Source organism: Drosophila teissieri, chromosome 3R, assembly GCF_016746235.2.
Source record: "Drosophila teissieri strain GT53w chromosome 3R, Prin_Dtei_1.1, whole genome shotgun sequence".
Lineage (NCBI taxonomy): Eukaryota > Metazoa > Arthropoda > Insecta > Diptera > Drosophilidae > Drosophila > Drosophila teissieri.
This window is the reverse complement of record NC_053032.1, coordinates 1,939,794-1,952,894: the sequence shown is the minus strand read 5'-3', so window position 1 is coordinate 1,952,894 and position 13,101 is coordinate 1,939,794. Positions and strand designations below refer to the sequence as shown.

Genomic DNA, 13,101 nt, shown 5'->3' with positions numbered 1-13,101 from the left:
CTCTGCACGCATGGATCAGATTTTTCGAGTTTGTACTTAAAATCTGATACAAACTTCAATTGGAAAAGTGGAAAACTCGGGATAAAGAAAAAAGAGACATGATAACATGCCGTAAACAAAAGCTACAACAATTATTTTTGACTCAAAGAGGATTACATGACGATAAGCCAAAACAAAACGGATGTGGAAATACGAATGATGGAAACACCGCAAGAAGAGCATTTAAAAGCACAAGGCAACTTTCATCAATATTGGGATTAAATTATGATATTTTGCACAGGTTTTATATTATTTTAGTAGTTATATCTTGTGAATTTCGTATAAATATTTCCAAATTCAAACTTATCTGCTAACTAACTGTATCATTGTATATGGATAACTATAAATGGTAACCGATGTCAGCAAGTGTCCACAAAGTTTTGCTTCACGGTCCTCAGATAATAGCATCCTCGGTTTTACCTATCGGTTGCTTTAGAGAGAAAGCATCTGAAGCACGTAATAAATTCTACAAGAGCGATAGACGATCATATCAACGATCAATTTAACGGACTTATTTCACCGATCCATTGATTCATCGGATCCTTTTCTTTCAAGCCTAAATATAAACAAAAGGTCATCTCAAAATAAAAAAATCGCCTTGCCGCCATCAATCTTTTAGATGCACCAAATGTAAAACATATTAATAATGAATATTGTTTGGGAAGCGATGATAGCGACTCGGATTCGGAGATTCTATGCATTTGGACGTAGAAAATTATAATTAATATAATAGTATAATGATATATTATATAATAATTAATATAATATATAATTATATAATTATATAATTATCATTAAATAATTATATAATAATGATATAAAAATAAATAATAAACTCAGTTTAAATTTATTATAATAAAAAGAAATAATTATGCCAAATTTACTCCTTAATTATATATCCTTATATGGGCCGTATGGGTAGGCGTGGTCCGATTGAAATTAAACGCATGTATTTGAAATGTCAAATGCACCAATTCTACAAAAATTCAGCTCTTCAGCTTAATTATTAGACTTTTTGCCAAAAAAATTAAATCTGGCCCAGTGTGCAGTTTCTTGCTTGCAAGACTCTTTACCAACTTCGCCAACTTTGCCAACTTCGTTACAAGTTTTACACCTTCTCTTAAAAAAATTGGATCAAACGATTCTGGCAGGTTGATATTGTTTTTGTCTGATTTACGAAACGCGCTAAGGTGTATCTTTGCATTATTAAGTTTCTTGTAAGTAGCATCAAAAATTATTCCATTTTATTTACATAAGGTATGTAACCAACAAATGTTGGCTGCTCCCATTTTTTCACTGAGTGCTCTTGTACCGGAAATTGTTAACCTGAAAACATGTTTTAGTCTTGATGCCTTTTCACAATTTGCAGATGTATGCCATTTAGCTCCACAGTTCTAAAAATTCGTATCTTTGATAAAGTGTATGTTCTGCTCTGCTATCGTTGTTACCATTGGCTTCTTATATTCAATTTTCCATTTTTCGCAAATAATATCGTATCACAGAAGTGTTTCTATAAATTTGTTGACTGGAGAACTGTTTTCCATGTTTCCATTGGAAGCTATCTCTTTCAGGAGAAAAACGTATTCCTGTAAACTTTTGCCTTTTTTAATATTTCTCTCCGACATAAGCTTATATAGCTGTCTTTAATTCAGCTAACAGGGCTGTTTTCAGCTTTACTCAAGTTGATTCACGCTCACTGTTGGCAAGCATCTTTGCACGGACGTGATGCAAACAAAAATTTCTGTAAGCCGTACCATATATGTATTCAAACCCTTTAACACTCACATTAATTGACAGATTGTCTTCCCCAATGAACGTCGACCTGAGCCTTCAAATAATTCGAAAGTTTAAATCGAATTACCGATATTTGATCACTGTGATCACTGTTTTCTGATCACCTTTGTAACCTCTCACACTGATTTTGTCAGCTGTGATCACCTTTGTAACTTCGCACACTGATTTTGTCTGCCTGGTTTTGATTTCATTTGCCGATTTTATTGTTCGTTATCAAGATATCCAAAAGTGTACTTGTATTCGCGAGCTCCTGTGTGTATACCACATTTTCCGGATAAAGGATTGGCCAACTCTGGTTGGATTTTCTTTTAGCTTTATGTTCTGCTTTTATACGTGTTTGATTACAATTCTAATTCTTATCGATCGTTCTTCTGGTTAACTTTTTTTCCTTTGCTGAGCCCCCAAAGTAGAAGTAGTTTTAGATTACTGCGATCCTAAATGTTTTAAATTGGAGTGCTCTTTAAGGTTTTTGTTACTTCCTCGGGGTGAACACTCATTTTTGCACAGCTTGTCTTCCTCAATGCTAATCATTTTTTCGGAGGACCTACGGGAGATCGATAACAAAAACAAGGGGATTCAATATTTTAAAATTAAATATCTTATTGTAAAAGTACATCAAAAGGTTCTATAAACCTTTAAAACAAATTCAATTTTTGTCTGCCGTGCAAGTGGATATAACCGTATACCCTAATAAAAAAATTAATTTTAATTAAATTCGAAAATTATATTTATTTCTTCTATTGCAACGATTGTTTTTTAAATATGAAAGTATCTATACAAAAAGTTGATAAATGCAGATATTTACAAAAATATGTATACAAATTGGCTTTTGTCTATTTTGTTAATAAAACCATTTAGAGGACATGTTCATGAGGACAATTAATTATTGCTATTATCGTGAATCAGATTCCTAACTCTCCCAAGTTTCTATCAAATGTATGTTAGATTATGTACGTAAAATAAATATACTATTTACTTAGTTACATGGAAATTCCATTTTTGTATATTCTGCGAACCATGTTAGACTGGGTATGCATAGACACAACTCTTACAGTAATGGAATGGATAAAAATGGAAGACATTTTCCAGTCGGTATTTATTGTACGCTGCTATAGGCAAATGGATACAGATTTTCCCGTTCTAAGAGGAGAACCGAAAGCTTTGTATTCTAAACTCCTAATTGGCGGAACAATTATATTAATTCTCATTGCCCTGATATGGAGTCCACTGTTCCTATTTGCACTTGTTGGAACTGTTGGTAAGCCTAATATACCACGAAAGGCTGATATAGCACTAAAAATAAATCATTATGAACCAATATATGTATCTCAAAGCAAATCAGACATTCTTCAATTTTCAAACACAGATTTTCAAAAGTTAACTAATCGTATAATTTTAAACAACTATGCATCGGATTCTATGATGCTTTATGACGCTGTTGATGTTACCGCTATTAAGTTTTATGAAAACTCCATATCCCTATGGAATATGCCGCCACCTGATAAAGATCGTTTATTACATGATTTGAAAAATGGTGAGTTTTTTAATATGACGCGATAAAAGTATATTTAGTATTATACAGTTCTAAAATATTTAGGTGCAACATTGGAAATACATTTAACTCTTACCTTAAAATGTAATCTGACACCAGAAGCTGTAATCTATGAAACTAATTATACACTAACGGAGAACAAAATACATACAAGGGATAAGCTAATTAGACTTATGTCTGCCGATTTTTCCAATGAGAAAGTTATTGTACCAAACATTTTACCTAAGTTTCTCACTGTGCAAAGACAACAAGCTAATGCAAAATTTATTAAGGACTATGATGGTACGTACTCACTTTTGTCACATTCACAAATACAAAAGTCTTTTAAAAATATTTTTACCCGGTTTTTGTAGAGTCTGTCTGTTTGTATGGACGCTCAAAAATGTCGAAAATAGGCATGCAGTTTCTATTGACGCCTATTCTGAGTGTAACTCAGAACGTAGCCACGCTAGCACTTTATAAAAATATTTTGTTTTTTTTTTTAATTTAATAATTTTCTTGTACATTTCTTCGCCACTGTAACGCCCACAAAGATGGTTAAGTTAGTTACGCCCACAAGATGGAAAAATGTTCACACTATTTATACGCATTACTCGTAGAGTAAAAGGGTATACTGGATTCGTTGAAAAGTATGTAACAGGCAGAAGGAAGCGTTTCCGACCATATAAAGTATATAAGTTAATTACTTTGCTGGTAGCAAGGTAAAAAAATAAAATATATTGGAGTTCAGTTTAGAACGACTTTATTGGTATAAATCCAATTTGCAACTAAATTACCCTAAGCTGTCCCTAGCAGGCTGTGAGTCTTGGTGGCAAGGATCGGCGTCGGCTCCGTAGCTTCGGTTCAGTCTTCTTGGAATCACTTGCATTGGTGGGAGCGGAAGTTGTTTCCAATCAGATTCTTCGAATTCTACTTGGCAGCTCGGCGTGTGCAGGAAATTCTCGAATTCTACTTGGCAGCTCGGCGTGTGCAGGAAATTATGCAGACGCTGAGCTTGCAGATTGAAGCTTGCTTATTGGGGTTCATTGTTCTGGATTTTAACATTTTTGTTGTTAACTCTTTATGCTTGTCCTCAAGCTTTTTCTATAAGTATGGAATGTCGTTGAACTGAGGTAGCTGGTACTGTGCCTCAGTCGAAGATTGCTCGCGGTTTGTAGGTGCGAGAATCGCGGTGACTTTCGCTTCCATTCCAGGCGTGAGACCTAGTTGCAGGGTTATGCTCTTCTGCTGTTGGCTATAGATGTGCAAACCCAGGATGAGAACCAGCTCAATCCCAAAGAGCGTTAGCAAAGTAATGCTGTTAACCGTTGAGTGTATTTTTATGTTCATCAGCTGTCCAGTGTTGTTTATGTGCAATGCTTCCAATGCTTCAAGAGATAGAACCTTAAGTCTTTCTTTTTTTTCGGCCGCAAACTGCACAATAGGTGCTCCGGGGGTCGAGACTGTAGGTTCCAAGTTGTTGAACTGCTGGTTGTCGATAATTATCGAGTCATTTGATTCTTGAACCAGATAGGTGCCCTCTAGGTGAAGTTCTTTGTTGTTCCAGGTTACGTTTCCATCGTAGTCGCTTAGTAGGATGATTCCATCGTCGACTTCTTCTATTTTGGGTACATGGTCGGCATTGCTAAAACTACACAGCGCTTTCTGTCCCTGAACTAGCTTTGGTATACATTTTGAATTACTAATATTAACAATTTTTTTCTTATCGCATATTTTTATATATTCTACGGTTTTACAAGTTTGGGGAATGCCATAGGTAAGGTTTTTGTAAACAAAGATTTCTTGAAAGTTTAAGAGTATGATTAAATTGTTTTTTACTATGGGTTTTATAATAAGGTCTTGGTATTGTATTTCTTCTAAGTTTGGAACTTTTACAATATACAGAAGTGTTGTTTTATTATGTAGAAATTACACATCGGAAAACTCCATTATTTCTTCCATTGATAGGTTTGGCATATTATTTCTTTAAAAAATTTTCTCGATTTCAATTAGCTCATCTTCGTTTAATACAAGTGTGTTAACTACGTTTAATCGTGCCCATTGAATGGCATATTTAATGTTAATAATGTCTTCTTTTAAAAGGCGAATCTGGTTGTTCAAACTAATAGCCGTCTCGATACTTACTGAACTGCTTTTTTGAATATAATTGCTGAGAGCGTTAGATACTGAAGTTAGTTTATTTATTCTTTCTTCTAACTGTTTGTTAACAATGACCTGTTGGTTATTATTGTCAATAAGCTTATCTAAGTTCTTCTCTATCAAAACCAGGTCACCATGATCTGGACTACCCGCTATGTACTTCCATCCTGACCCTAGCCAATTTAAGGACCTAGTTTTTCGAGTTTTGGGAAAGGCTGTGATTGTTCGGAATGTGTGATAAGTTGTGTTTATCTCATGGTGAAGGGTAGCGTATAATGGACTGCGTTTAAAGCTATTTTCCGTATGTTCATGTAAAATATCTAAAGCGGTTTGGATTTGGTCGAGGTTAATGAGGTGTATTAGTTTAGTTGTTGAGGTTTGTAGCTTTCCGATCCCCTTGTTCATTGTCAGTATCTGTGCGTTCGTATAGTTTCTTATAGCTTCTTGAAAGATTCTAGAGCTTCTTTGTCTAGTGAAATAATTTTTTTGGATAACATTCTTTTGGACACGTGTCCATCTTCCCCTCTTAAAAGTGAAGTTATTGCCTAAAATGGCATCGAAAGATTTCAATGTGGGCAACAGAAAAAACTTAACTTCAACATCCTGAATATTAAAAAGGATCGCTACCTTACGATGCGTAATTACTGTGCTACCGCCTACTGAGACAGCATTGAAAGGTGATTTATTCTGTATAGGGTTATTTACGAATTTAGGTTGGATATAATTTCGGTTTGAACCGGTATCTATAAGTATTCTAATAAATTTGCCATTCCTCATCTTGCATACGAAGTATGGAAGAGAGGAATTTTTTATTCTAAAAAATTTAACCCAGCGTTGTCGTAGTAGTCGTAAGTGTTATTGTCAGCGTCCACTTCATCTATCTGATCTACGTAGTCGTCCAAGTTGTCGTCAAGGTAGTCGTGGTCCTCGTACTCTGCCATAGCTTGCTCGTAGTCCATCGAGGACAATGGAGTCTCCGTGGGTCGCGTTTCGTTTTCTTCTGTTGTAGTCTGTATGTTAAAGTTCCTTTGTCGCTTCATTCCATCTGGTATTGGACCAGGTGGTCTTTTACCTAGTTCAAAGCGAGGTCTGTTCATATAGTTCACCATTCTAGTCTGAACACTGGGATCCACATCTATAGGTTCTGGACGAGGCAGTGGTTTTGGGGCCTGTGGCCTAGGTGGCGCTGACTGTTGTGGCGGGAATTGCTTATTCTGAAAAGGTCGAGGTGCAGCTACTGGCTGTGCAAGCTGGTAAGCGAAGTTTTGTCGTGGTAAAGCGGTCGGTAGTTGCTGTCCGAATTGGTAATATCGAATTCTGGGGGGTGGAATTGGTGGTTGTCTATTGATAAATAAATTACTGCGAGGAGCAGGTGAAGGCTTTGAAGACTGATTCCTAAACTGTCTTGTCCCTATGTTTGCTGCATGTTTTGCCCTGAAGTTCTGATTTTCTAACTTGAGGCAAAGGTGTAATGCCGAGGGTAAGTCTACTGGTTCTTTAATTCCCAGTAGACGAGGCAAATCGCCTTGTAACCCTCGTACGAAGGTGTCTAGAGCCTTATCTCTGTACTTTTTCGTCATTAACAGTTCTGCTTATTTTCCTAACCCCATACAACCGATCTTGTTTAGGATTAGGGATAGGTGCTTATAAACCGTTTGATAGAACTCTTCTACAGATTGGTTGGCACCCTGTATAAGCATCGTCATTTGGTATTCTAATGTGTTGATGTCGCGCTTGTCAGCATAATGCAGAGTCAGACATTTCGACATTTCGGGTCCTACAATTTTATTACGTATGGTATGTAAAATACCATAGTATTTCGGGGTATCCTGGAAAGCACTGTATGCTTCTAAGATACGGTCTACTCCTTTCCTCCAAGAACTGAATTCGGACGGATCACCTGAAAAGTCCCAGATAGATTTAAGTATCGAGGGTCTTATGAGGTTGTTCACGTTAGCCATAAAACACTAAGTAAAACCGAACTAAGAATGGGTCGAGTTTAAAATAGATCAAGGGAGCAAATAATGGAGCTTATTTCTAATTATGTTTGAATTGAGTTATTAGGACCTTGTGTTTTTACTTGAAAATAATATGTTTTTGTGTCTTTTATAAATAAATTTTATTAGTTTTATAACCAGTGGCTGGTTTTTCCTTGTACTTTAGAGGGTACCTTGGAAATCGTAAAGTTGGAATTAGTTATATCACTTTTGTGATCTTTTTGTTTGTTTTATCGTTTTACGGTATTGTTAATGTTAATTTTTCGTGAGTTGCGCGTTCTTGTCACTCGCGTTTTGACCGGTTGCCGTAAATGTTGTTGGAGCAGTAGTTTAAGTTTTCATTGTTAAATATAAGTTATATGTAAGCCTAGTTATTGTTAAATATGAATTCGAAATGAAATGTAAATGTAAACAAATGAATTGTAAAAAGCTTATCAGGTTGATCTAAACCACTCGACTATGCGCTAGCTTGAGCGCACTGATAAGCTTTCGCTCTTCGTTGAATCTGAATGTTCGGATGCTGCTCACGACAAGGCAGTCGTAAAACTGAAGTCGAATCTGCTGGCTGCGCCCTCGCAATAAACATATTTGGACCGAACCTCGCGTCTTTTTCTTTCCGTGGAAATTTCCCAGCTAGGCTGCTAGCCGCCAGTCCCAGTTTATTAACAAATTTTCTTCGGGAAAACTCTCCCGATTTTTCAAATGTTATTGCTAGCCGCGAACTTACAAAGCGTTTTGTTGTTTCGTACGCGCACTGGTCCCTGTTCGGGCGCAAGTTAATTACTTTGCTGGTAGCAAGGTACAAAAATAAAATATATTGGAGTTCAGTTAAGAACGACTTTATTTGTATAAATCCAATTTGCAACTAAATTACCCTAAGCTGTCCCTAGCAAGCTGTGAGTCCTTGGCTGTGAGCTGCGCTGCCCTTGGTGGCAGAGGATCGGCGTCGGCTCCTTAGCTTTCCAATAGGCCACGACATCGGCTGATTTTTTGCTGGTCAAATCGGTGCAGTCTTCTTGGAATCACTTGAATTGGTGGTAGCGGAAGTTGTTACCAATCAGATTCTTCGAATTCAACTTGGCGGCTCGGCGTGTGCAGGAAATTATGCAGACGCTGAGCTTGGGGTTCATTGTTCTGGATTTTAACATTTTTGTTGTTAACTTATATATTCTTGATCAGGATCAATAGCCGTCCGTCTGTACGTCGAGATCTCAGGAACTACAATAGCTAGAAAATTGAGATTAAGCATACAGATTCCAGAGACAAAGACCCAGAGCAAGTTTGTTGATTCATTTTGCCACGCCCACAAACCACCCAAAACTGCCACGCCCACACTTTTGATAATTGTGTTGATATTTTTTCTTTTTTTTTTATTAGTCAGGCATGCTCCGGTAATCGAATTCGTAAGATTTTTACAATTTCGATTTGAAATCGAAAAATTGGTGCTCCGGTTTTCGAAATCGTAAGAATTTTTCGATTTGTAAAACGGGCAATTTTATATGGCTGAAATGAAAAGCAAATGCCTTTTTATACCCGTTACTCGTAGAGTAAAAGGGTATACTAGATTCGTTAAAAAGTATTTAACAGGCAGAAGGAAGCGTTTCCGACCATATAAAGTATATATATTCATGATCAGGATCAATAGCCGAGTCGATCTGGCCATGTCCGTCTGTCCGTCCGTCTGTCCGTCTGTCCGTCCGTATGAACGTCGAGATCTCAGGAACTACAAAAGGTAGAAAGTTGAGATTAAGCATACTGACTCCTGAGACATAGACGCAGCGCAAGTTTGTCGATTCATGTGGCCACGCCTACTCTAACGCCCACAAACCGCCCAAAACTGCCACGCCCACACTATTGAAAAATGTTTTGATATTTTTTCATTTTTGTATTAGTCTTATAAATTTCTATCGATTTGCCAAAAAACCTTTTTGCCACGCCCACTCTAACGCCCACAAACCGCCCAAAGCTGCTACGCCCACACTATTGAAAAATGTTTTGATATTTTTTCATTTTTGTATTAGTCTTATAAATTTCTATCGATTTGCCAAAAAACTTTTTGCCACGCCCACTCTAGCGCCCACAAACCGCCAAAAACTGTCAGTGCTGACGACTCCTTCGCACTTTCACTAGCTGAGTAACGGGTATCAGATAGTCGGGGAACTCGACTATAGCGTTTTCTCTTGTTTTATATCAAATCAGATCTTATTTACTAAGGGAAAAAATAGTTAACTCAGTGGTCTATTGATGTTAATTCCACATCCCCACAAAATCATTCTGCCACTTAGTTATTTTATAAAGAATATATTTCTGACCCCACCTCAGATTTAACAAACAAAATACCGTCGGCAACAACAATTTTCGATTTGGTAAATGGTCGATAATGTGGGCGTTAGAGTGGGCGTGGCAAAAAATTGTTTGGCTTATCGATAGAAATTTACAAGACTAATAAAAAATGTAAAAATATTAAAACCTTTTTCAAAAGTGTGGGCGTGACAGCTTTGGTCGTTTTGTGGGCGTTAGAATAGGCGTCGCCACATCAGTTAACAAAGATCTGAATCTGGACGTTCATACGATTGGACTGACAATCAGGCGGAAATGGCCAGATGGACTCGGCTATTGATTCTGATTAAGAATATATATACTTCATATGGTCGGAAACGCTTCCTTTTGCCTGTTACATACTTTTCAACGAATCTAGTATACCCTTTTACTGTTAGAGTTCTCTGGCGCTCCCTCTTCAACTTAACAAGACATGAAAGGTTCTAAAGTAGATAGAAATTTAAAAGTCAGTTGTCGGCAAAACTTTCATCGATCATTACCGGGAGTAAATTGAGTATTTTATAGAAAATGGGTACGGATTTACGACCGAGTACAGACCGTTTCGTTCGAAATAAAATTGGATTATTTGCTGTTGGAAATTAACTGTACATATCGCAATCAGAAAAATTCCGTACAGTTCTTTATCATTCCTGATCTAAAACAGGATGTGTACTTAGGTATTGATTTCTGGAAAAAGTTCGGCCTACTCAGCAAAATTACTGACAGTGTCGGTTCAGTTTCAGAGTTAGGCCAAGAACCATGAACACTCTACCGATCAACAGGATAGGCTCAGCCAAGTCATAAGCAAACTTCCATCATACGAGGAAGAAGGCCTAGGGCGTACGCATATTATGGAGCTCAGCATAGATATAGGCAGTTCCCGACCAGTCAAGCAGAGGCACTGGCCGGTGTCACGAGCAAAAGATAAGGCGATGTTTTCGGAAGTCGAGAATATGCTCGCGATGGACGTTATCGAAGAGTCGAATAGCCCATGGAGTAGTAATTGCGTTTTGGTTCAGAAGGGAGAAAAGACTCGGTTATGTCTAGACTCTCACGAACTGAACAAGCTTACCCTAAAGGACGCTTACCAATTGCCTCACGGGGATGGCATTCTTAGCAGACTGCCACCTGCCCGAATTATTACCAGCTTAGACATGAAGCATGCCTTTTGGCAGATACCTCTCGAGGAGAAATCTCGCCAATGCATTGGCATTGCAATGCACAGTATAAAGTAATGCCGTTTGGGCTATGCAATGCAGCTCAAACGCTCTGCAGATTAATGGACCAAGTCATACCGCCGGAATTAAGAACAAGAGTATTTGTCTATCTAGACGACCTCCTGATCCTCTCGGATGATTTCGAATCGCATATGAAACTGATCGAGGAAGTGGCAGAATATTTTCGTAAGGCTAATTTTACAATTAATATCGCGAAGGCCAAGTTTTGTATGAAAGAGATAAGATATTTAGGTTTCATTATCGGGGAAGGGCAGCTGAAAGCTGATCCAGACAAGATCTCAGCAATTAGGGACTTTCCAATCCCTATTACTGCCAAGCAACTCCGGAGATTTTTAGGTCTCGCCGGATCGTATAGGCGATTTCTGGAGAATTATACCTCTATCGCCCGAGCGTTGACAGATTTGATAAAGAAAAGGCGTTCGTTTGAATGGAACGCAGAAGCGGATCGAGCACCCAGTTAAAGGATAGGCTAACGTCTTCACCTGTCTTACGCACGCCTGACTTCTCGAAACCGTTTATTCTTCTTTGTGATGCCAGTCTGCACGGTATAGTGTGCGTTTTGGCGCAAACAGATGAAGAAGGAATCGAGCTTCCCATAGCATATATGTCCGAAAAACTCTCGAAAGCGCAGCGTAACTATTCGGTGACCGAATCGGAGTGCCCAGCCGTGATCAGAGGAATAAACAAGTTCAGAGCCTACGTTGAAGGACCACGCTTCGTTGCAGTGGCTGATGAAACAGAACGATTTGTCAGGGAGATTAGCTAGGTGGTCCATCCGATTACAAGGGTTTTCTTTCGAAATTAAACACCGGAAAGGGACACAAAACGTAGTGGCGGACACACTTTCAAGGCGAGACGAAATCGTAGTCAATGAAATCCAAGATGGTGGTCCTATGATTGATTTTTCGTCAAATGAATTTAAATCATTGGAATATTTGGATTTGATTAAGAGAATACAGGAAAACCAATTAAAATTGCCAGACCTACAGGTATCCAATGGATATGTTTACAAGCGTGTTGACAACAAGAAAGCAGAAGAGAAACGTTTAGATAGTGCATCATGGAAACTTTGGGTACCTTCGACTCTTAGAGATACCGTTCTACAGCGAGCACATTATCCAGCTGAATCAGCTCATCTAGGAAGAGGACGGATGGCAACGAAACTTAAATAATTCCTTTTTTTGGCCGGGTATGATCACTCAAATCCGTTCGTATAGACCCACCCATGGGTAGACCAATGACGTTGGACAGACCATTTCAAAAATGTTACATGGACTTATTAGGACCATATCCTAGGTCTAAGGAGGGGAACATCGGGTTATTAATCATAGTCGATCATCTTTCAAAGTTTCATCTTCTACAGCCATTAAAGAAATTTACGTCTGACAAAATCCTAGATTTCCTAGTGAAGTACGTATTTTATACCTTCGGCGTGCCCGAGGCGATCTTAACAGACAATGGTTCACAGTTTAAGTCGGCTCAGTTTAAGGCTTTTCTGACTCGTTTCGGCGTTACACATATCTGCACGGCGATCTACTTTAATAGGTCGGTGTAGGCAGCAGTGCGCGCATATGTTGGACAACATCACACGACTTGGGATCAACATTTAAGCGAAATAAGCGGATCCTTGAGGGCTAACTTTCACCGTAATACAGGTTTCTCACCTTATTTTCTTTGCTTCGGTCATAATATGATTTTAAACGGAAGAGATTATGAACTTCGTAAGCTCGACACCCTGACAGACGATGTAGCCTTAAAATATCCAGATATTTTACAGTTAGCTCGACAAGACGCTAAAGCTAAGATTGCCACGACGCACGACGCGGTACAACCTGCGAAGTCGAAGCGTACAGCTGAATGTAGGTGACACGAAACTTTGCCCGAAACTTTGCTCAGAGCAATGCAGTCAAGAAATTCAGTAGTAAACTTGCCCCCGTATTTGTTAAATCGATGGTTATTAAAAAAGTATGCCCAGCATACTATGAGTTAGCGAATGAGCAAAAATAAGACAATGGGCATATAT

At 38.2% G+C, this 13,101-nt stretch overlaps 1 protein-coding gene across 1 annotated transcript in view; it reads left to right on the top strand.

The window, feature by feature from the left end:
* Positions 1-13,101, top strand: part of LOC122621349 (piezo-type mechanosensitive ion channel component) — an 831,372-nt gene that overhangs the window by 719,165 nt on the left and 99,106 nt on the right. Inside the window, exons 17-18 of the mRNA XM_043799189.1 lie at positions 2,814-3,367; positions 3,431-3,667. Coding sequence (XP_043655124.1) covers positions 2,814-3,367; positions 3,431-3,667 — 791 coding nt within the window. The remainder of the gene's footprint in view (positions 1-2,813; positions 3,368-3,430; positions 3,668-13,101) is intronic.